At 39.8% G+C, this 21,621-nt stretch overlaps 1 protein-coding gene across 3 annotated transcripts in view; it reads right to left on the bottom strand.

The window, feature by feature from the left end:
* Window positions 1-21,621, bottom strand: part of CNTLN (centlein) — a 168,007-nt gene that overhangs the window by 87,091 nt on the left and 59,295 nt on the right. For 2 of the 3 annotated variants that reach the window (XR_013834310.1, XM_079959168.1), the window contains exons 9-12: window positions 15,262-15,435; window positions 10,774-10,899; window positions 9,236-9,357; window positions 3,834-3,959 (exon numbers count right to left, since the gene is read on the bottom strand). Coding sequence is in view for 2 of the 3 variants with exons in the window: in XM_079959168.1 (XP_079815294.1) it covers window positions 3,834-3,959; window positions 9,236-9,357; window positions 10,774-10,899; window positions 15,262-15,435 (548 nt within the window). In the remaining variant the exon portion in view is untranslated. The remainder of the gene's footprint in view (window positions 1-3,833; window positions 3,960-9,235; window positions 9,358-10,773; window positions 10,900-15,261; window positions 15,436-21,621) is intronic. The other variant, XM_079959169.1, reaches the window with a different exon arrangement.

The raw sequence follows: 21,621 nt of genomic DNA, 5'->3' as shown, positions 1-21,621 counted from the left end.
GGCTTTTCTTCCATGAGTGATCAAGGACAAAGCTTTTGATGCAGATTACATTAATACACTGCCATCCCTTCTACCTGGGAAGAAAAGGAGATGAAATACTTTACCCATGATGTGTGTGCATGGCTACACTGCGAATGTAACCGAATTCCTAGTAGCTATTGACAATTCTTCTTCTTCTTCTTCTTCTTCTTCTTCTTCTTCTTCTTCTTCTTCTATTGCAGCTCACAGTTCTTTTTCAGAAGAGCTAGTGGCTACGCTAACTGCCGTAGTGTTATTTAAAATATGTATCTATGGCATAAGTGTCAGCAACTGAAGGAAACATCTTTGCCACCATCTTTGCATCTACAAAATAGCATCCAGTAGATTTTCTCTGGAGGCAAAAGGTGGAATCGGATTCTTTTAATCCAGAGCCACAGGAAGATCCTTGTCTCTTGAGATGAGGTTGATGTTTACTGTACCCCTGTGCTGATGGATCTGTTTCAACCGCTACGCCATCTAAAGCAGATAGTGAACTGTGTTATACAGTTCACCTACAACAAGCCTTAGTTTGAAGTAATCAAAGAAAGGCTGCTACAATAATTGCTTTTGCTAAGATGGAGAAAGGAAGAAATACGACAATTTCATCCTTTTACCCCCGGTTGAATAAATGTTTCAGAGGCACACAGTGGAACTCCTGTCCACTTCCCCATTAGAATGCCTTTTTAAAAATCATCTCCTGTCCTCATGCACATGATCATCATATTTATATCCCACTGCTAAACTTTTGCTCCCAGAACAGCTCGCAACAGTATGAAACAAATAAACAGGTCTGTGCATCTGAACAGGTCATCAGCCAAACACTACCAATAAGATGAAAGAAGGAGAGCTCCTTCCATCAGCTCAGCACCTCCTAAACTGTTTTCCATTCCACTTGGTCATTTTAAGAGCTATTTAACTTTAAGAACTGGTGCCTGAGTGTACCTTTTTTTGCTCTTTCCTCCTTGTCGTGTATGTGTGTGATGCCTTTTAGAATGTAAGCATGCAGGCAGAGACTGCCTTGTTTTAATTGCTTGTGTGTAAGCCCCCTTGGGAGGTGATTTAGCTGAAGACTGGGGTACAAATGCTCTATCTTAATTAATTACTATTTTGCCATGTGTTGTGTTAAAGGTCTGCTGAGTGTGTCCTGCATAGTAGTTTCTTTCCCTGGAATGTGAATCATCACAGGATGCATGTGATAGGGGGCTTTATCACAAACAGCGTACCTGATCAATTCTTTACATTCCATACAAGAACTAACAAGACAAGCTATATAAAATCTGTGGGGGTGGGGAGCCTTTAAGGAACATTAGTTGACCATTTAGTCATAGAATACTTAGATAACCATGCCTGGTACTGAGACCTCTTGGACACAGTGCTACAATTAATGAATTGGGCATCTGTACTAACTGCAAATGTAGACCAGTAAGCGTCTGTTGTTAGAGCAAAGGGGAAAACATTTGCCTGTCACCTCTCAATATCTTTATTTTAGAAAATGATCTTTATTGTGTTCTCCCCCCCCCCTTCAGCTGACTCTCTAGCAGAGATAGGCAACTTTTTAAATACAAACTATCAGCAGATGCCATTGACTAAAACCATTACTGATGTAATATGTACATCTAAGAAGACTGGTACAGTCTTACATCTTACCCAATTTTTCTGCTGGTGATACTGATGTTCTAAAAACATGGCTTTATCACTTGAAGCCTTCACAGGAAACGTAAGAAAAAGACCAGTAGGACCAGTCAATTTATGATCTTCCTTGTCACTGAACAGCATTTGCTACAAATCAGAGGTAGATTCGATGACTTTGGAGATAAAGCATTTGAAAAATGAGCAGCTCCTTTTTTGCAAATCTATCACAGCATAGTTCATAATCAGAACTTTGTATAAGTCTTTTAAGCTTTATTTATTTCTTCCAGTATTCTATCCTTAACAAACCCCAGTCCATTTAATATTGCTTTTTCCTTGAAGACCAAGGTTACAAGGAAGCTCAAATGTGGATTGAACTGGGACAGGTTTTTACAACACTACACTATGTTAATTGGCCTCCCAAAACAGAGTCATCAATATTTTTTATTTTATTTTATTTTTTTGCAAATGGCCACTGTTGATAATGCAATTAGCACCATCTGTACTTTTTTGAATTTTATTTCACTTCGTTTCTTTTGTGATCTCAGTGTTTATGTTTCTCCTTCTCCCAACCATGCAAACCTCATAAGACAGGATAACACTTCCTGAATCTGATGAAGTCGACTGACGTCTGTGAAAGCTTATGCCATAATAAATGTGTTCAACTTTAAGGAAGGAGAGGATGGGGAAGTTTGGTTGCACTCATGGAAGTTGTTCGGAGCAGGCAATTGTTTGATTGTTAGATACAAACCCCTGTTATATTTGCTTCAACCAACTAACAAGACTATCTTTCTGGAAAAAGCACTACCTATGTTTCTTCCCATAGCGTTTTCCTAAGATGTCAGAATAATGCTGAAATGCAACTGGCCAGTGTAGCGTCTAGTGCTTGGAACAATCGAGTAGAATCAGAATTCTAAAACATTGCAAGATGCAGTAAAAAAATTGTAAAGAAGATCTCCAGCTTTCAGAAGTTCTATGGTAGAATCCCATATGCTACTATCTTTATGTGATGATACAAAAACCTATGATGCCAGTAAATGTGTCAGAAAATCATTATCCAAGCGATCATAGTGTCATATATATATGTTTAAGTGGCCAACACAGACAGAACCAAAAATAGCTTGCACTATGGATACAGCAGTATTTTTGTAGTTCCAACAGTGAAGTTTTAAAGGTAGGCCCTTCAGCATTTTACTGCCAAGATAATATTCTAGATGTTCTATCAATGCAGGCACACTTCTGACAAATTTGCTGAAGTCTCAAAAGAACAGGGGGGAAAACCTTCAGAGTTTTAAGCACACTCAATGCTAAACAACAAAATCAACTTGACAAAAGACATTTTAAAACATAATTAAAAGAATAATTATGCAATCCCTACCAACTCCCTTTTTTCTAGTATGAAAGGGAAATGCTCTTACTTTACCAGGGTGAGTGTAATAGTCTATGAATTATAAGATCAAAGAGGCAAACTGTATGTTTTCTAAAGTAAGAATTCCTTCTCCAAGTTTTACACTTACCACAGCTAAAAGAGCTGTGTGAAGGGATCAGTACTAAACCCAAAGGACAGGCTGTGCATGGCAAGAAAGAGAGCAACTCCCTCATGCCTTTCGCAGGTCACTACGAAGGACCATGTTAGCAGATCCACTCCAGACCCTTAACAGGCAGCTCTGCTGCTACCAGTAATTAGCTTGGACAGCTCTGGCTCCAAGAGTAGCAGCAAGGCTACACCATAATGAGCTCAGCTGGGATTAGCAGGACAGGGCAGGGAACCAAGAGAGCTGAGGCATTCTGCATTGCGTATGTATCAAGGAGATCAAACAAGGATGGCTGGCTAGGTTATCCCCTCACCACCTCATTCCAAAAATGAAGCACGGCAGTGTGTAAAATACAGGCTAATGAAGAGCGACACCTCCAACAGATGAGAGCCACATTAATTAACACAATCCCTAGATCATGTAATACAGTTTCTGTTAGTGCTAGCAAACTTGTTGTCACTGATTTAAAAGGAGGGGTGGGAGGAGAATGGTGCATTCCTCTCTGTTTCTAGGAGAGGAAGATGATTTAATTTTGGTATTTGAAAGGAATTCCTTCGTGTAGCCTTCAAACCCCAACGAGAAGAAGATTTAGCAAACTAGCAGCACGTTTCTCAATGTATATGTATTTTAAAAAGAAAGAAAGAAACTCACTTTTCAATCAAGAGCTTTGTGTGTTCCTTTTTGAAATACGCCAGCTCGTTCCACACAGCATCAGAATCTTCTTGACACAGCTGCCGGGGATGAGAACGCTCTGTTCCATTTTTACCGCTTCCAGGCCTGTATTTAAACAAACAATGACAACAACAAAATCTATAAAATAAACGATTTTAAATGTCTCTGAAAAGTGTAATGTCCCAGCACTTGACATGTAATGGCATTACTGAAACATAGCCCCAAAATTTTCACGTCAAATTTCCGTTAACTAATTTCTGAAGGATAAACTGCTGATGTGGCACTAGAGTTCAGAAATGGTGTGTGTCAAACTGCAACGTTCGCCTTCGTTTGCACAGTCAGCAGGGAGAAAGTGAAAGGTAGAGATGTCAGACACATCGCAGAGAAAGGTGAGGAGCCACCAATTCTCCCAGCACCCAGTGTCAACTGATCCTTAAGTAGCACAAACACTTGATCTGAAGGAAGTAGCTAAGCATATATCAACACACAAAGACAAGAAGGAGGAAGCTCTTCTTCATGATCTTGGCAGTTCCTTTTCAGACAATCAGAACTTCACAAACCATGGTGTTTTCATACACAGCCCTCATATGGAGACGCTGGTTCCCGCAAATGGTGCTTCGACATTAGTGGTGCCAGTCACAAGCCCACTGTCAGGCCTCTGTACTCCCAAAACCACCATGGCGATGAAGTCTACAACTTCCTGCACAAAGATTCATGACATCACAGGCATACATGAAACCTCTTTTCTTAACTCATTGTGCTCCACAATCCAACTGGCTGATAGTCAAAGCACAGAATTCTGGTAAACTGAGATCAGGGCTCTGCTTAGCCAAGAGACACACTGGGTGGCCTTGGATACATCCAAGCCTTTCAGACAAACCTACCCCTGCCCCAGGGTTGTTACTAACATAAAATTATGTAAATCCACATAGTGCCAGTTTTCTGTTTGGAGAGAGTAAATCAATTGCATTTGAACAGAATGTTGCTGTTGTACAAGACACTACAACTAAGCTCGGGATTCTACTGTCTTTCTTCGTAAGGAATTTGGAGATGTGAATCATAAGCATGCCACAACACAAATATTACATGAAAGGCTTTGTGGCAAGAACTGACATATGACATTGTCCACTTTCCTCCCAAGAGAATGCTGCTTATGACCTTACTACATGTTCAATTTACATTCCCATTCTGCTGTGTTTGGGGAGGTTTGAGCATGATCCCACACAGTGTGGACAGAAAAAGACAAATAATCAACAGACAAGAGGAGAAAACCCCTCTAATTTATGCCTTGCATAAACAACCTTGCTGACTATGGTGAGTCATAAGTGCAAAACCAAATTGAAATAACAAAGTGGTATGGGAAACATTTGATAGGCAGTAGTGTGCAAAAACTGTAACAGAAAAAGGACATAAATAGAGGTCATATTAACAGTGATAGGAAGAGAACCAAGCAATTGAATCAAATTATAAAGCAATTGAATCAAATTATAAGCCAAAACAGATGTATTTGCACATGTTCCTGAAAAAAAATCTATGTCATCTATATTATTCATATATTTATACACTAATATTTGAATTTTGAATACCATCTGTTAAGGTATTATTGATTTATTATTAATTTTATGAGATTATTATTCCTATTATTATACCTATTTCTAACCATTAGAAATTGTAAATTAAAATCATTTCATTTTTAGAAAAAGAAAAAGCCTTCTAAAAATAATAAATTTATAGAACAAATGTTCTCCATTAAAATTATATATGAACAATGCATAGGTTTTAAAAGTGCATGCAGTGTCCTATATTTTCATTTACCCCAGAAGGACAGTTTACTGTGTGTGATAATGCTAAGCAGAATGACTTCTGAGAATGAGTCCTAGGGTAGTACAATGCTTTACTCACATGCTGCCCTTTGATGTCCCTGTAAAAGCCACATGGCGAATTCAAGGAACATGAGATTCCTTTGTTCCTGCAACTCTGATTGGATTTCTTGTGTCTCAGGTAAGGTATGAATGTGACGGTTTGTAATCTTCCCTTTTGCATCTGGGTTGACAAAGTCCTGGTCTAATTATGTCTTAGAATCACTTCTCTCAAAGTGACCTTGCAAGTTAACAAAACATCTTTTATATTTTACATAGAAATATTCAGCTTGATCCAATGTTCTGTGGGTGCTCTGCTGCATACAAGGAGCTCCTTGCAAGAATTTCCCATTCAAAACAATACTGAGCTTCAGGTACATAAAGGGGATGGGAAGCATGGAGCTGCCCCAAACACTGACTTGAGTATGCAAAGTGCCTCACACCTCCCCTGAACAAAAGCCAGTGTGTATGGAACGATTCTTGGCATCCTTTGGATTCACCTTCTGTGCAACCAGAGCCATTCCTGATTACTAATTTACTTCAGAATAATTGCGTACAGCCACCATTCCGTAGGAAAGTGTGTTGGTTGCAATGGCCTCACATTTTCAAATACAGTGGTGCCCCGCAAGATGAACGCCTCACAAGACGGAAAACCCGCTAGACGAAAGGGTTTTCCGTTTTGGAGGCGCTTCGCAAAACGAATTTCCCTATGGGCTTGCTTCGCAAGACGAAAATGTCTTGCGAGCTCCTGCGGGTTCCCCCCCCCCTTTTTTTCCCCTTTTCCTAAGCCGCTAAGCCGCTTATCAGCTGATCCGCTAATAAGCCGCTTAACAGCTGATCGCTAAAAGCCGCTAAACCGCTAATAGCGCTAATCCGCTAAGCTGTCAATGGGCTTGCTTCGCAAGACGAAAAAACCGCTATACGAAGAGCCTCACGGAATGGATTAATTTCATCTTGCGAGGCACCACTGTAGCAGCATTTTCTTTATCAGAAAATGTTATTTCTAGCAGTCAATACTACTTTGTGGAATGTGTTTGTGCATCTGCTTTGGACACCTAAAGGATTGTGATAAATGACACAACTCTTTCCCTTGCCAGAAGCTTATATTTGATTTTGATTTTTTTTTAAGACTGGAAAAACCCTCTTTATAAGCTATGCCTCCCCTTATACATGAGGAATCAAGAAACCCTTTAAATATTCAAGAAATGCAACCACTTAAAAGTCTCTCCTCCTCTCTCCACAATAATGAGGAGACCTGTGGCTCAGTGGCATGGCACATGTTTGGCATTCAAAAGGTTCCAGGTTCAGTCCAGATCTCTGGACATGTCTGGGAAGGATCTATCTGAAATGGGAAAGTCAGAGCTATCCACTGAAGCCAGCACTGAGCTACAAGGGCCAATGGTTGGCTTTGGTATACGACCACTTCCTATGTCCCTATACCATGTTATTTCAAAAACAATTTCTTTTCACAGTTTAGCCATCCAAAGCCTTTCCAGTAATGTACTGCTCAGAGCATATGCCTCCTGATTTAAGATAATATAATTGCTATTCCCTGCAGCATGATAATAATATGTATTATTAGTATTATTTATTTAATTTGTATACCACCCTATACCTGCAGATCCAAGGGTATCCTGATATTGGATCAGGGCTAGCATAACTGTGGTCCTAAAATAAATATTTGAGGGGGTTTTTAATTGTCCAGAAAGTTCCTTGCTCAGTGATACTACAAACCCTGTGCACAGATGACAAGTTTATAACATTAAATTTATTCATTATCACAGTGGAAGAGGCATATTCAACCAACATATCAAAACTCCTCCTATTGAAGACTGGGGCTTTTCCAGGGAGAGGAACATCCATGCTAATTTGCTGTGTTCATTGAACACCATCCCTATGTGGTTGTGATTCTGGGCTAAATAGCTCAACAAAAACTGCTTTTATTTAATTTGGTAAGTGAACCCAAGTGTCTCAGAGTGCTCCACATCTTAAAACAGAAAATAAAACATCATTGTGTGTGGTTTTTTGTACCAGTTCAACATACCTAGAGCCCCCATGGAGGCTCCCATTTGGTTAGGGCAGGGGGAGGGAAATAATGGAAGAAGAAAAGGTGGTCATTTCATTTCTTTTAATAAACCCAGGCACACAACAGCTATCTACGGGGAATAGAAAAACCAGCAAAGGCCCCTGAAGAAATCAATACATGGCCTTGATTCAGAGTTATTCCTAAAAACCCATTCAAAGAAGTAGCAGAATCTCAATTAGTTTTACTGTTATTTTCACTACCATTGCTTAATCCAGGTTTATGAATTGATCACCTTCTTCCCTATAACTTAAAAGCATAAATGATTAATTAGCAACACATTCTGGTGTTGAATTAACAATGCAATCTGTGCAAATTAATTGTGGAGCCACCAAGAGAACCCCCTCTACTGACCATAACACTCAAGAGGGTCTGTAAGGAAGGAGGCTGACTTTCAGATATTTGGGGCCCAAGTCATTTATGGCAAATATCTACTAACATGAGCACCTTGAATTGGGCCCAGAAACGAACCGGCAATCAGTGCAGCTGTTTTAAAATGGGGGTTATTCAAATTAGAGATGGATCCCCAACCAGTTATCTGGTTGCTTTGTTTCAGAACTGTTGTCTTCAATTGTAGCCCTATGTTCAGCATGCTGCAATAATTAATCTGAAAGTTATAGAGAATGGAGAACATAGAAATAGGCACTCCTGGTCACCAAGCTATGGACCTGCTTAAGTTGCCCATAATTTAAAATCTAAGCTGTTCTTGCCCATTGCTCATAGACATTATACCATGTGACCTAACAGTAAAACTGGAGTATAACTGCATATAGTAATAAATGTTTCAGGTGTTTATAATAATATTTCATACTATGCAGAATTATTTGGAGTGTACAATGAAAACTACATGTAAACAAACAATTAAAACAATGGGTGATATTCTACATTGAATAAAGTTGGTTGAATATCCCCCACTGTAAACTCATTAATTAAGAAGGATTTTAGGAGAGGTGAAACAAACCATTTGACAACTTAGAGAAAGTAGTCATACTGTGTTAAGTTCATTGCAGCAAAAACAAAGGGGTGGTTTGGCATTACTCGTCTGAGCCTTTGCTCATGCCCTCTCCCCAAGCATATGCACAGCCTCCTTCCTCCTTTCTTCACGGATAGAGAAAAAATGCTATATATAAATAATGGAACTAAATGCCCACCAAACACAGGTACAAGGAAAGGACAGTGACCATTCACAACAGAAGTAATTGGTGGCTCTGTTCATTCGTGAAACTTATAATGGGATCTAAACTTAAATGGCATTCCAGTTTATGCCACTTGTTTATACAGTAACATTTACTCATATGAGCCTGTGCAATAAAGACCAACAGTATCAGGAAATTATCTTTTCCCTGCTTTAATCTACTTCTTTTCTAGAACACCTAAACAGCAAAAGTTACACTCAGATTTAATATATATAATGGTTTTTAATGAGCTGTGTAACTTACTTGCTATAGCCTTCCTCCCATTGTTTTAATTGCTTTTTTACTGCTCTGTAGTTGGTCTGTAACATCTGCAGCCTCTTTTTGCGCTTTTCATGGGTTTGCCTCAGCTCATCGTTTTCTTGGATCTGCATAATACCAAGGTGACGTGATAAGATACAACTGAGTAAAATGCAAGCGCTTAAAATGGCAGTCTGCCACAGCTAAGTTTTTTATTATTATTTACGATCAACTGACAACACAATGTTCATACACAGTGACAGAAACACCCAGGGCATTTAGAGTTGGAAAAAGAAATGGGCAACCGAATGATCAAAGGGATGGAGAGACTCCCCTACAAAGAAAGGTTGCAATGTCTGGGACTTTCAGTTTAGAGAAAAGGCGAGTAAGGGGTGAGATGACAGAAGTTTATACAATTATAAACTTGGCATGACATGGAGAAAATGGATAAAGTTTCCCCCCCTCTCTCAAAATACCAGAACTCGTGGACATCCAGTGAAGCTGGACGTTGGAAGATTTAGAAGACATAAAAGAACATAGCCAGTGAATAGTTTTGTTTCTTTTGTTTTTGTAAACAATAATTGGGAATACAGATTCTTAGAAATGGATTTATTTCACAAACGTTCTTACAAATATTCAAAATAGTTGTAACCAAACACAATAGTTTAATTACTACAGAAACTGGTTGACAAGAAGCAACTCATTACCACCTCACTGTATCCTTGAAGCACCTGTGGCCTCTTTGAGATAAAGAAGACATCAGAAAAATTCAAGTTGTCCTATGCAGAGTACAGTATTCCTGGGACTAACAAGTCATGTTCCTTCCTATTAGTAACACAGCCAATACAGATCAACTGTGCGTTGCAAAAAAGAATTGATTCTTAGCACTTGACTCCATGGTTTTGTGTCAATGACAGTAGCCAAAACCTGAAGCTGTGCTTTTACCCAGTGCATAGTTTAACTATGGAACCCCCAAAGGAAGTAATGATGGCCACCAACTTGGATGGTTTTAAAAGATTAGACAAATGCATAGAGGGAGAGGTCTATCAAAGACTACTAGCCTCAGTGATTGGGCTCTGTCCTCCACAGTTGGAGGCAGCAAAGCTTCTGAATACCAGTTGCTAGAAACCAAAAGCCTGCTTGATGGTCTCCCACAAGCATCTGGTTGGCCACTGTGAGAACAGGATGCTGGAATAGATGGACCACTGGCCTGATCCAGGAGACTCTTCTTATGGCCATTTCAGACATGGGGATATAACTCTCTAGGGGGGACAGATAGATTTGCAGGGATCCAGCCCCACAATCCTTAATTCAAATTCTATTTAAGTAGCTGCATTTTTTTTCAATTTTTTTGTTGCACAGGTCTGACTGTGAAAATGGTAAAACTTTAAGCCCATGAAAAACACATCTTGTTTATTTCAATTTCCAGTATGCATTGCTATGTATGCTGGGTTTTATAAAATGACATTGCGATTTCTGTTTGCCTCTGTCTATGCCAACTGAAAGCTAATTCTAATAATAATAATAATAATAACAATTTTCACCTTTAGCTGTAGTGTCTTTTCTAAGTTTTCAATCTTTCTTTCAGCTATTTTAAGCCTTCTTAATTCCTCTGACTCTTTCAAAAAGCTCTTTGGGGACAGAGACCTTGAACGTTTCACAGGTGGTTCCTCGAGAATAAAACAAGGACATGGTTGAACTGGTTGGAACACCGGATTATGAAAGACATGCAAAATTAAAGAACAAGTAATTTTGAATACTAATAATGAATTATAAAGGAAAAAAATCCTGCATGGAATACCAGAGAAATAACAAGCAGAATTACCACAGCGCTACCACTAAAGGTTTCTCTGTGACTCGTTAATGAGAATATTCATTTACATTTACATTGTTTCTTTCAGAATAATGATGTCCCATTAGGGAAGACTAAAGGGTTATAGACTCAGAAATGCAAGAAACCTCATTACAAAGGAGGGGATAGAGGCTGATCTAATTGCTCTATAAGGGTCCAAGGTTACACTTGATAGGACAACCAGAAACAAGAGGGAAAGGATTTTTCCCCCTTTGAAATAGTTTAACACACTGTGAAGTTGAAGGAACAATATGCTTGAGGAATATAAATACAACAGACAGTAGATCTTATACCATAATGACCATATGGTCATTAACTATAATATGCCTAACTAGAGACAAGAGTGTGTGTTTATATTATGTGCAGCTTTCTACGGCAATCTGGAGAAAGGATGTGTGAAAATAGCACTTAAACTGGGCAACCTTCTTGCTCGCACCATGTCATATGCCTTTATGTAAAAGGCATGAAAGATTCAGATCAACTTCACTGAATTCCTAGATAATTTTGGTTAAAAGGCTGGGCAGTATCTTAATACCATTATGGTGCACTTAATAGTTTAGCAGCCTAAGATATATAATGCTCCTTTAGCTTCTCCAATTCTTTTATTTTGTAAAACAAGGAGCAATTGCAGTGCCTTCAAAATTCATCAGTTTTTTAATGACACAAAAGAAAAGAAATAGGGTTCTGCTGCTCTTTGTTTTTGCGCAAAACGGATAAGGACTCGGACTGTAGTGGAACACCTCTTTGCAAAACATATTTAAATATATGCTTCCCATCAACTATAAGGATAATCTGAGGAAGGAGGAGGTATGCTACTTGGGCTGCATAATCCTGTTTCCTGCTGGTAACAGGATTGTGCAGCCAATGCAGACTTAAACTCTGTTTTCTCACCCATCAACTGACATTCCCTTGACATCAGCTGAAGAGCAGATGGACGTGGTTTGGGGGAAATGGCTCATGGGCCAAACTGGAATCCCTGATGGCCAGGATTTGTGCAATTGCAGCCTTATTATTTTTTTGAGCCACTGTGAAGGCAAGTGGCTTGTGGACATGAGTACTGCCCGGCCACAACCCTAGTATTGTCTCCAATACTCCAGGGGTGCTTGCATGAGAACTGTTGAGTATGAACTGGCCCACAGACCAAAACAATAAAAGTTACATTGATTTATCTGCCTGTACTGAAGGCTTAGGATGGCAGAGGCACTTCTCTTCCTGTCCCTAACCTGATATTCTATGACCACTGTTCACGTTTTCTCAGCATCCCTGGTCCCTCTGAAGGGGGCACTCATGACACCTGGTGAACAGGGCTGAACTCTAATGCCTACTCTCCATCTTCCAAACATTTGCATCTTCCTTGCCACTTCCAGGAACATAACTGCAGTCTAAGGTTGATGCCCTCTTGCCAAGTGTTCAAGGTGGATGTTGCACCACCAACTCACCACCCTTTCTCTGACTCCAGTGAGTCAATCCACATTTCAGTAGGAATTACGTAGAATTGTACTTAAGGTAACAGATGACATCAGGTTGACTATTCTGGCAGAGTGCGTTTCTTGCCGCTAATGCATTGCTACGCTATATAAATCTTTAAGAACACTTTTATGCTTGTAGCATTGTAAAGGCTATTATAATAAGATCCGTAAAGTGCCATGTACATTGATGGTGCCGAACAGATTATAAAACACATTTTGCTGTAGATCATCCGTAAGTAAAGATGAACTGGTTGCACAGGCCAAAGAGCACAGGAATGGAGAGAATTCTGAAGAACATTTATGAAGTCTTCAATAGAATAGAAAGGTTGACGCAACAAAATGAGTCGATGTCGGTGCAACCCCCGATGAGGTGCAAATGTTCCACGCTAGAGGCTTTCCGGGAGCAGGTCAGAAGTGGGGAAAAGGTTGCTAATAGAACTACTGTATAGTTTATAAGGGTCGCTAGAGTGGCATAACTAAGTAGATTCTGTTATACCACAGCTAGTGGGCCACTTCAAACATTACTACAGTGTGGGACGAAGAATGGCCCCCAAATTTGTTGCCCCATTTGCGTTTTTTTCCCCCCAGGCAGCAGCAGCAGCAATAGCAGAGGTCCTCTTGTCAGGTGCCTCTTGTGGCAGATGCTATCTCCTGCGGCAACACCAAAAAAAGATTCCAGGGGGGTGGGGGTGGGAACAGAAAAGGCAATGTATATTTCTGGGTGAGGAAGTTCACATGTTAAAATCTCTGAACTAAAAGTATCAGTATATGTTAATGGCAGGAGTCTAGTAACAGGAGGTGGCAAGTGAGGGGGAGCTCCTTATTTGGGGGGCACTTGCCTCCTGCCCCCTCCCTCGATGCTACCTATTTCCTACCCAGAATGCCTCAGATACAGTGTTGTCCCTGAGCATCCTAAGCGGAAATGGCAGCTTACCCCAGATCCTGGGCATTCTGGCGGGATAGGGCAGTCATTGCAAAAAAAAGGTGAGTCTTAGTGCAGGGGAACATTTTCCTCCAAAATTGTTTCAGAATTACTCTGTGTCCACAGCATTTGTGGGAGGGGCATCCATTGCAGCTGTATGTTCTACCTTTAAAAATAAAAAACACCGTCGAAATGGTGCCTGATTCACTTCGCCCACAGTTTTTAAACTGAACCTCCTTCTACAGTATTTCAGACATAGAACCACCTTAATTGTGTCTAATGGTTCCAAATTAGAAAAATTTGGGATAGTAGAAGGCACCACTTCTTTCACGGGGGTCAGAATGATGAAGGAGTCCCTGTTTGACCACATATTTGTATCTTTACAAATTTCCTAGTTTCAAAATACCACAGGATGTTGTTGTATTGGCCATCAACTTCTATGGAATTAATAGGGGAGTAAAAAAATTCATGGTGGGTAAGGCTATCAGTTATTAGTAGTCATGATGGCTGTATGCTATGTCCAATGTCACCAGCACCACAGAAGGGTTCTTGAGCTTGTATCCCACTTGTGGTCTTCCCACAGGCATGTGATGCTCGACAAGATAGGCCTGGTCTAATCTACCAGGGCTCTTCTTGCAAGCTTCCAGGTATAATTCAAGATAGTTGTTCTGTTCTGACCTATAGACTGCTATAATCATTGAAGCCCTGTATCTGTATAATATCTTCCTTCCTCATGATTGTGATTAATATGACTACACAAAACTACTTTATTAACAATACTATCCATGCAAGAAGTGTGAAGACTAGTGTTCTGTGGAGCTGCTTCACAATTAAGAATAATCAGAACCAATGAAAAGACATATTTTGGCGGGTCTCTTGAAATTAGTGTTACAGTGGTGCCCCGCAAGACGAACACCTCGCAAGACGGAAAACCCGCTAGACGAAAGGGTTTTCTGTTTTGGAGGCACTTCGCAAAACGAATTTCCCTATGGGCTTGCTTCGCAAGACGAAATGTCTTGCGAGTTCCTGCGGGTCCCCCCCCCTTTCCCCAAGCCGCTAAGCCGCTTATCAGCTGATCCTCTAAAAGCCGCTAAACCGCTAATAGCGCTAATCCGCTAAGCTGTCAATGGGCTTGCTTCGCAAGACGAAAAAACCGCTATACGAAGAGCCTCACGGAACGGATTAATTTCGTCTTGCGAGGCACCACTGTATACAGGTATAGGTGGGATTATTTTGATGTAATACATTTTGTTTTTATTTTTAAATGACATGATGTAACAAGCCCTGAACATCTAAGAGCAGAGAGAAATACAAATTCTAATAGGTAAAATAAATGGAAAATAACTGAGTTCAGATTCAATAATTAATTCTAAAGATAAAACAACACCAGTTGTACAGAACTCCTAACTCAGCATTTATATTAATTGCAAACTTTAAATCTCAAACTCAATTTCTTAAGTTCATCTGTCTGAAAAGAATGGGCATCCTCACAAACAGTATCAAGTAATAAATATTCATCTTAAGAATCCTACAAAGAATTGAACCTTTAAATAATTTCATTAAATTAACAATCCTTTATTCAGTGTTTAATAAGGTAAAACTTCCTACTCCCAACAGTTATTTTAACAAGTCTTTGGCAGATAATAAAAACACTCTTCGATCAAGCTTCCAGAATTATAAGTAGCATCGACAGTTATTAAAACTGGTATTATCCGAGTCCCAGAGCAAAATGTCAAGCTTTGCCAACCTCATTTTGACACAAATACACAAGGCAATAAAGCTTTCCTACCTTGTATTTCTTCCCAGCCTTAACACTGATGCAATCCAAGAAATCTCTGCTGCAAAGGCTATGATCTGCTAGTGTATGATTTGCTCTTTTCAATTTTTCTTTCAAAAGCTTTATTTCAGATTTTTGTGATAGTATGAGATATTCTAGCTCACTTAAAGAATACTGCTGGAATTCCTAGAAAACAGAAAGGCAAGTACTTTGGAATATTTGGGGATAAAAGCAAAATATGAATACTGCTGCCAACATACTATGCTTCACATATTACATCAAAAAGTTGGACACCAAAAGACCACCTTTTATAGCCGGGGCTGGGGTGGAATAAAAGAAAATATTCAAGTGCAATTGGCCATAGGGCTAAGTTCACTAAAACATTTTTTTTTTGGATTGTACCTTTTATGATATGAACTGTGCTCATAATGATTTGGATATTTCCCACAGGCATTTAATTTATTTAATTCAATTCCATATCCCAAGGGAACAGGACGGATAACAATATGCTAATTATAAAACACTGAATATTTTTTTTAAAAATCCCACCTTGATCTATACTAACACTTTCACCTATCCTATCTTTGGCATCAAAAGTCAGTAAAAGAAACACTTTACTGCTTCTGGAAGGCACTTAATCACGGGGAAGTGTCTAAGGAAAAGGAGGTCCAAAGTTACAGTGCAACTACTGGGAATACATCTCTTAGTGCCTTTTCTGTCCTGGCTTAATACATAGATGACACAGTTGATAGGAGCTCTTAAAGGCTTCAAAAGAACATGGGGTGAAGACGACTTCCTATTTTGGGCCCAAGCCATTGAGGCCTCTGTAGGTCATTGCCAAGGGACGCGGGTGGCGCGGTGGGTTAAACCACAGAGCCTAGGACTTGCCGATCAGAAGGTCAGCAGTTTGAATCCCCGCAGCAGGGTGAGCTCCCGTTGCTAGCTCCCTGCTCCTGCCAACCTAGCAGTTCGAAAGTGCGTCAAAGTGCAAGTAGATAAATTGGTACCGCTCCGGCAGGAAGGTAAACGGCATTTCCGTGCGCTGCTTTGGTTTGCCAGAAGTGGTTTAGTCATGCTGGCCACATGACCCGGAAGCTCTACGCCGGCTCCCTCGGCCAATAAAGCAAGATGAGCGCCGCAACCCCAGAGTCGGTCACGATTCGACCTAATGGTCAGGGGTCCCTTTACCTTTGCCTTTGCCAACATTTTTAATTGAAAAGCAAAAAGGCATTAGAACACTGGTGTAATGCACTCATAATGCACCCCTCACCATGGCCCAAAAGATGGCATAGCAGTTTTTATCAGCTGAAGTTTCAAACCATCATCAAAACACAGGAATCTGTGTTGTTTTGATGCACAAACTTATAGATATACCATGGGAGCCTTGGGATTATTCGCCATGAAATGTGTAACACAATTCTAACATGTTTGCTAGCAAAAGTTCTAAACCTTCTCCATGTAGCCCATTATGACAATTGCAACTCTAGAGAATACAATCAGTTACAACGTGACAAAAAGTGAAACACAAAACTGCACATCTTCCCAAACCAGAAGGTGACAATAGTGGATGCCTCAGCAAATGGCTTTGATTTTCAAACCCTTAGCAACTATCAAGCGACTCAAAAACCCCAGCCCACTTCAAGGGTTGGAAGTGAGTCTTGGGCTTGCAGAAGTAACCACCAACTCCCTCACCAGGCAAATAAAAAAAAAAGGTTGCACAAAGAGACTCTACTCTCAATATGGATTTGTGCAGCACCAAGGCAGAAGAAGTAGCATCTGAGAGTGTGGTACTGATAATGCCAAGGTTGCAGGTTCAATCCCTGTATAGAACAACTGCATATTCCTGCACTGCAGGAGGAATAGATGATCCTCAGGGTCCCTTCCAACTCTACAGTTCTCCGATTCCATGAATGGAGCCCCTGTCTGACCACCATGTATTAAAAATGGGTGAATAAATTGTTCCTACTAATTGGAAGCTTGGCAATGCATTTACTTCCACTGTAGCGTATGAAAAATCATTATGCAAGCCTCAGTTTAGTTCTGCTTAACTTGGGGTTGTTTTTCTAAACTCATTCTTTCTCGTTGGTTCCTCTGACCTGGTTCACTTTTATCTGCTCTCTATCTGTGGCAGATTTTAATCTGGATATTATTGTCTGCATCCATAAACCATTCTTGTGCGTACAGAATTGTGCTGCGGCACACAGGTATGGACTATACAAATGTCAAATGTTTCCATGTACTGCAGAATTTGCCCTTCAATTTTTTCTTTATAAGCATGCTATGTCCAAAGAACTCAGTTAGCAGCTACTGGATGAGACATTGTAAGGTTTAAGGTTTATGTAACTCAGGTTTGGATTACGTGCTCAGATTCCTAGGCAGCAAAAGTGGGTATTTACTTAATTAGAACTTCCTTGTAAATCAACAAATGCTACCACTATGCTAATATATAAAAGAAAAAATGAAGTTACTAGCCTGCAAAGGAAATTATTAACCTGCAGGGCTGGCCCAAGACATTTTGGCACTCGAGTTGAAACAAAAAATGGGTTCATTCACCTGCAATGAACTCCATGCACCTGACTATACCGAATTACTATAGTGTATCTACCAGGCAAGTTGTGAAACACAAAACAAGTTTGTGTTAAAATCCTCCATCTAATTTGTACTTGCATGTGCAGTTTTTTCCAGTTTGTGGTTCGTGGAGGTGCAGCAGGTAACAGGCTCCTCTCCCTGAGCCACCATCTTGCTATTTCCCTCCTTCCTCTGAAGTTCCTGTGTGGCTCTAGCATGTTGAGAGCCCCGCCTCAGTGTGATCCCTTCACTGGATCAAAAGTAATCTGTAGATAGTAGTCTTTCCATCAATGGAAGACAATCTGGATCCACTCCAATGTGTAGCCAACAGGAATACACATTCATATGTCAAAAGTGTGTTTCTTTTCTCACAGGGCAATACTGCCAACTTGTCCTAATAGCTCAAAGTAGAATACTAAATAAAAAATAATAATTCCCAAAATAGGACAATTCTCCTACTTGCTCATTTTATAACATGAAAATCTGCCTCAAAAAGAAAGCCTATATGATCACACTGTATTTTGTAAGACTAGATGGACTAATGTGGGTGATTTGCCAGAATTGGTTGAATATACTCTTGACTTTCAAAGTTGGCACCTGCCTGGCATGGGTAAGATGCATACTTTCACTAATCTATAAGGACTCTTAATTGGATCTATGAATCTGAGTGCATGAGGGAAAGCAGAGGCATGTGAACCAATGGTAGGTTGTATGTGAATCAACCTAATAAGGAAATGACATTAACAAGAAATATGCATATAGTTATGTGTGCAGCTCACATGGCAAGTTTGCATTGAACATATAGAGAAGATGCATTGTATCTAACTGTGCTAAGATAAACGGAAAAATCTCACTAATTGTTTTTCTTAGTTAACACTGCAGTAACTTAGTTTTTATACAAGTGCAGCTAGCAGGTTCGAAGGAAAATCAATTTTTATAAACATCGTAACAATATTTACTACAATATATAGTGAGGAATAGCATCAAAATTTGTAATTACTAGGCATAGCATACAAGCTGTTCAAAATATAAGGCCCAGCTATAATGTAAGTTGAGTACCATTCTGCCTTCCTCCCCCAAAAATTCTTCTCCATCTCAGAATGATAAATCAGATTTGGTGATTAGGTGATCTGAAAAGCTGGAATGTGTAGAAATTATTTACTCTTAACTTCTTTTGGGTCTTGCAAGCCCTTAATGTGGTTATTAGGAGGGGAGAGAATATGTCAATTTTGTTTTCTCTTGGTTTGTCATTTTCCAGTCTTAAGTTCAGGTCTCCACATGCAAATTTTTGAAACACATACGCACATCCACATCAGGATTCGAATGTGATATTCTGCTAATATACAAACCTGTATGTATCATTTTCCCCAATATACACATTTTTGCAGAGCAATTTCCCCAAATATTTTATGCATACTTTACCCCAGTTATATGCATTTCTGTACACATTATTACTAGGTTGGATAATTGCGTTGTGAAATTCAGGGGGAAATGCAAATATCAAAGGATGGCTAGCTTCAGTCTACTTGTTGTTCCAGAAGATACAACTAGGTATGTTCACCTTTAAATGAACTCTGAATTTAGGGGAGGCTGAATTTTCAAGGTGCACTCTTGGTACTGTGGAGTGAAAACAAGGCAACAAGGATGGGGATCACACTACAATTCCTAGAAGGCAATACAGAATTTTCAGAGAAATGGGGCACTCATCAGGGAAGCCACAGCAACACAACTTTATAGACCATGAGAACATTCCATAACACAACAGAGCTCAGCCTTATTGAGCCTAAAGACATCAGGATGTGATGAGCTTAGCCAATTTTCATCTACATCTTGGAATCTTCCATGTCCATGATGAAGAATGCCCAATGCAGACAGAAAGCAGGGGCGGGGGACGACTCACAGAGCTCTAACTTCATAATGAATTCTGTATGATTGTTGCATATGGCCATAATCCAGAGTCCACATGCCAGACAGTTCGGCAATACTTGGACACCTTTCTCCTGTTGTAGCTTAAAGCCCCATGTTAATATGTGGGGTGCCATCTGGACATTTGTCTGTGACTATCATTCTAAGTCCTTTCCAATGCCTCACTGAAATCAAAACTGCAGCATTAATTTCACGCTAAACTGTTCTACATATTGCTGACCATATTATCAGTGCTAGAGAAGACTTTCAAACAATTTTGTTGAATGCAGTCAGTACTTTACAGAGACTCCAATTAAACGCCTTTCCACGCCATTTTAAGTATATTTTGCACGCTCTTTCTGCATTCAGCACACTGACACCTAGATTGTGTTTTCTAATCCAATATAGTAACACTTGTGTATGGAGCATCTTGCCTCATATGCAGAGTCGGACCTGGTGACCTTAAGGTTTCCTCTGGGGTTACCAGCATGCAATTGTGTGATACGGTTGTATATTAGCTTGGGAAGGCAGAGTTAGTTTGATTAGGAAGGAAAAGGTGTTGTTTGGCTCTTCCGTCTTACTGTTGCTAACAAACACAGCCTTATAAGCCAGCTACCCCAAAGTGTGCAAAACGGTTACACTTCTGTCACCAGTAGAAATCAAATCTTGCACAGTAACGGAGTAAACCAGGAGCGACGCTTGTTATATATTATCATCTCTATACATTAGAATCTCAATCATACTCAAACAAATTCACCAAAGTGTGGTTTTCAATCTGCTAACTATGCATTCCATAATAGCCTGTAATTATTAAAAACTGACAAGAAAGCTACGCCACCTGTGTTTATGTGAAGCCAGGTAATGAAAAAAACAACAACGCTGTCATCACCTCTCAATTCCTGATTGCATTATCAAAACTGTAGCTGAGTTTGGCATCTGGGTGTGACCTTGTTAACTGCTAGGGTAATTAAATTTATTCTATTGGGAAAAGGGATGATAAATTATTAGCAAGAAGATTTTGTTCACATTTTATTAAATTGGCCTGTCAAAGGGTCGGCCAAATTATCAAGGGCCTCATTTATTGGAGGCCAGCCATATTGCCACATCTGTTACAATTATTTATAATTTCAGCAGTTGAAAACCAACTGAGTTAGGCATCCGCCATGTAAAGTAATTTACAAATTATCTGATGAGGGTTTTAGCTTCTCCCTCATTTCTAGCCAGCAGAAAGCCGCACTGTAATTACAGAACACGATTAGGTTCTTTGGGGAACTTATCTTGCACTCATAGCCATAGTAAGATGCCGCAAGAACATATGGAGGAGCTTGTGCTGCTACTCCCTGAAGCTCGTGACCCGCCTGCCGCTGAGCCCTCGAGTTGAATTTGAATGAGAGTGCCATGGCTAATGTTCTACACATGCACCATTTATGCCACAAAACAAATCGGATCACTGTTAATTATGAAGCAGCTATAATCAGGTCTTCACATCTGTGTAATGTGAAGCGCAGTAGGCTCTATTCCAATAATGTATGACTACCTTTGGGTCGCAAATTGTGAGCCATATTGCCTCAGTAGTAGTTACTGAATTCAAAGCAACTCCTTTGATAAAAGCCCATCACAGGGATATTTTTATCCAGATTTGTTTTTTAACACAAGCTCCTCTTTATCAGCTATTGACCAGAACTGTTAAAGCATATGGCAAAAGTTCATTAATGAACGGGAGCACACAGCACTCTAATTTAATGAAACCACTTGAGCCATAAAATCAGATCTACTTAATTCTCTCTTCCTTTTTAGTTCCTCTTCTGCATCTAGCCTAAACCCTGAACTCTTAGCACAATATCATGAGCAACCCGAATGGGGAAAAAAGCGAATATATTTATAAAAGCTGATTGGTAA

The sequence above is a fragment of the Podarcis cretensis genome, assembly GCF_951804945.1.
Source record: "Podarcis cretensis genome assembly, chromosome: 17".
Classification (NCBI taxonomy): domain Eukaryota; kingdom Metazoa; phylum Chordata; class Lepidosauria; order Squamata; family Lacertidae; genus Podarcis; species Podarcis cretensis.
This window is presented reverse-complemented; position numbering and strand designations above follow the sequence as displayed.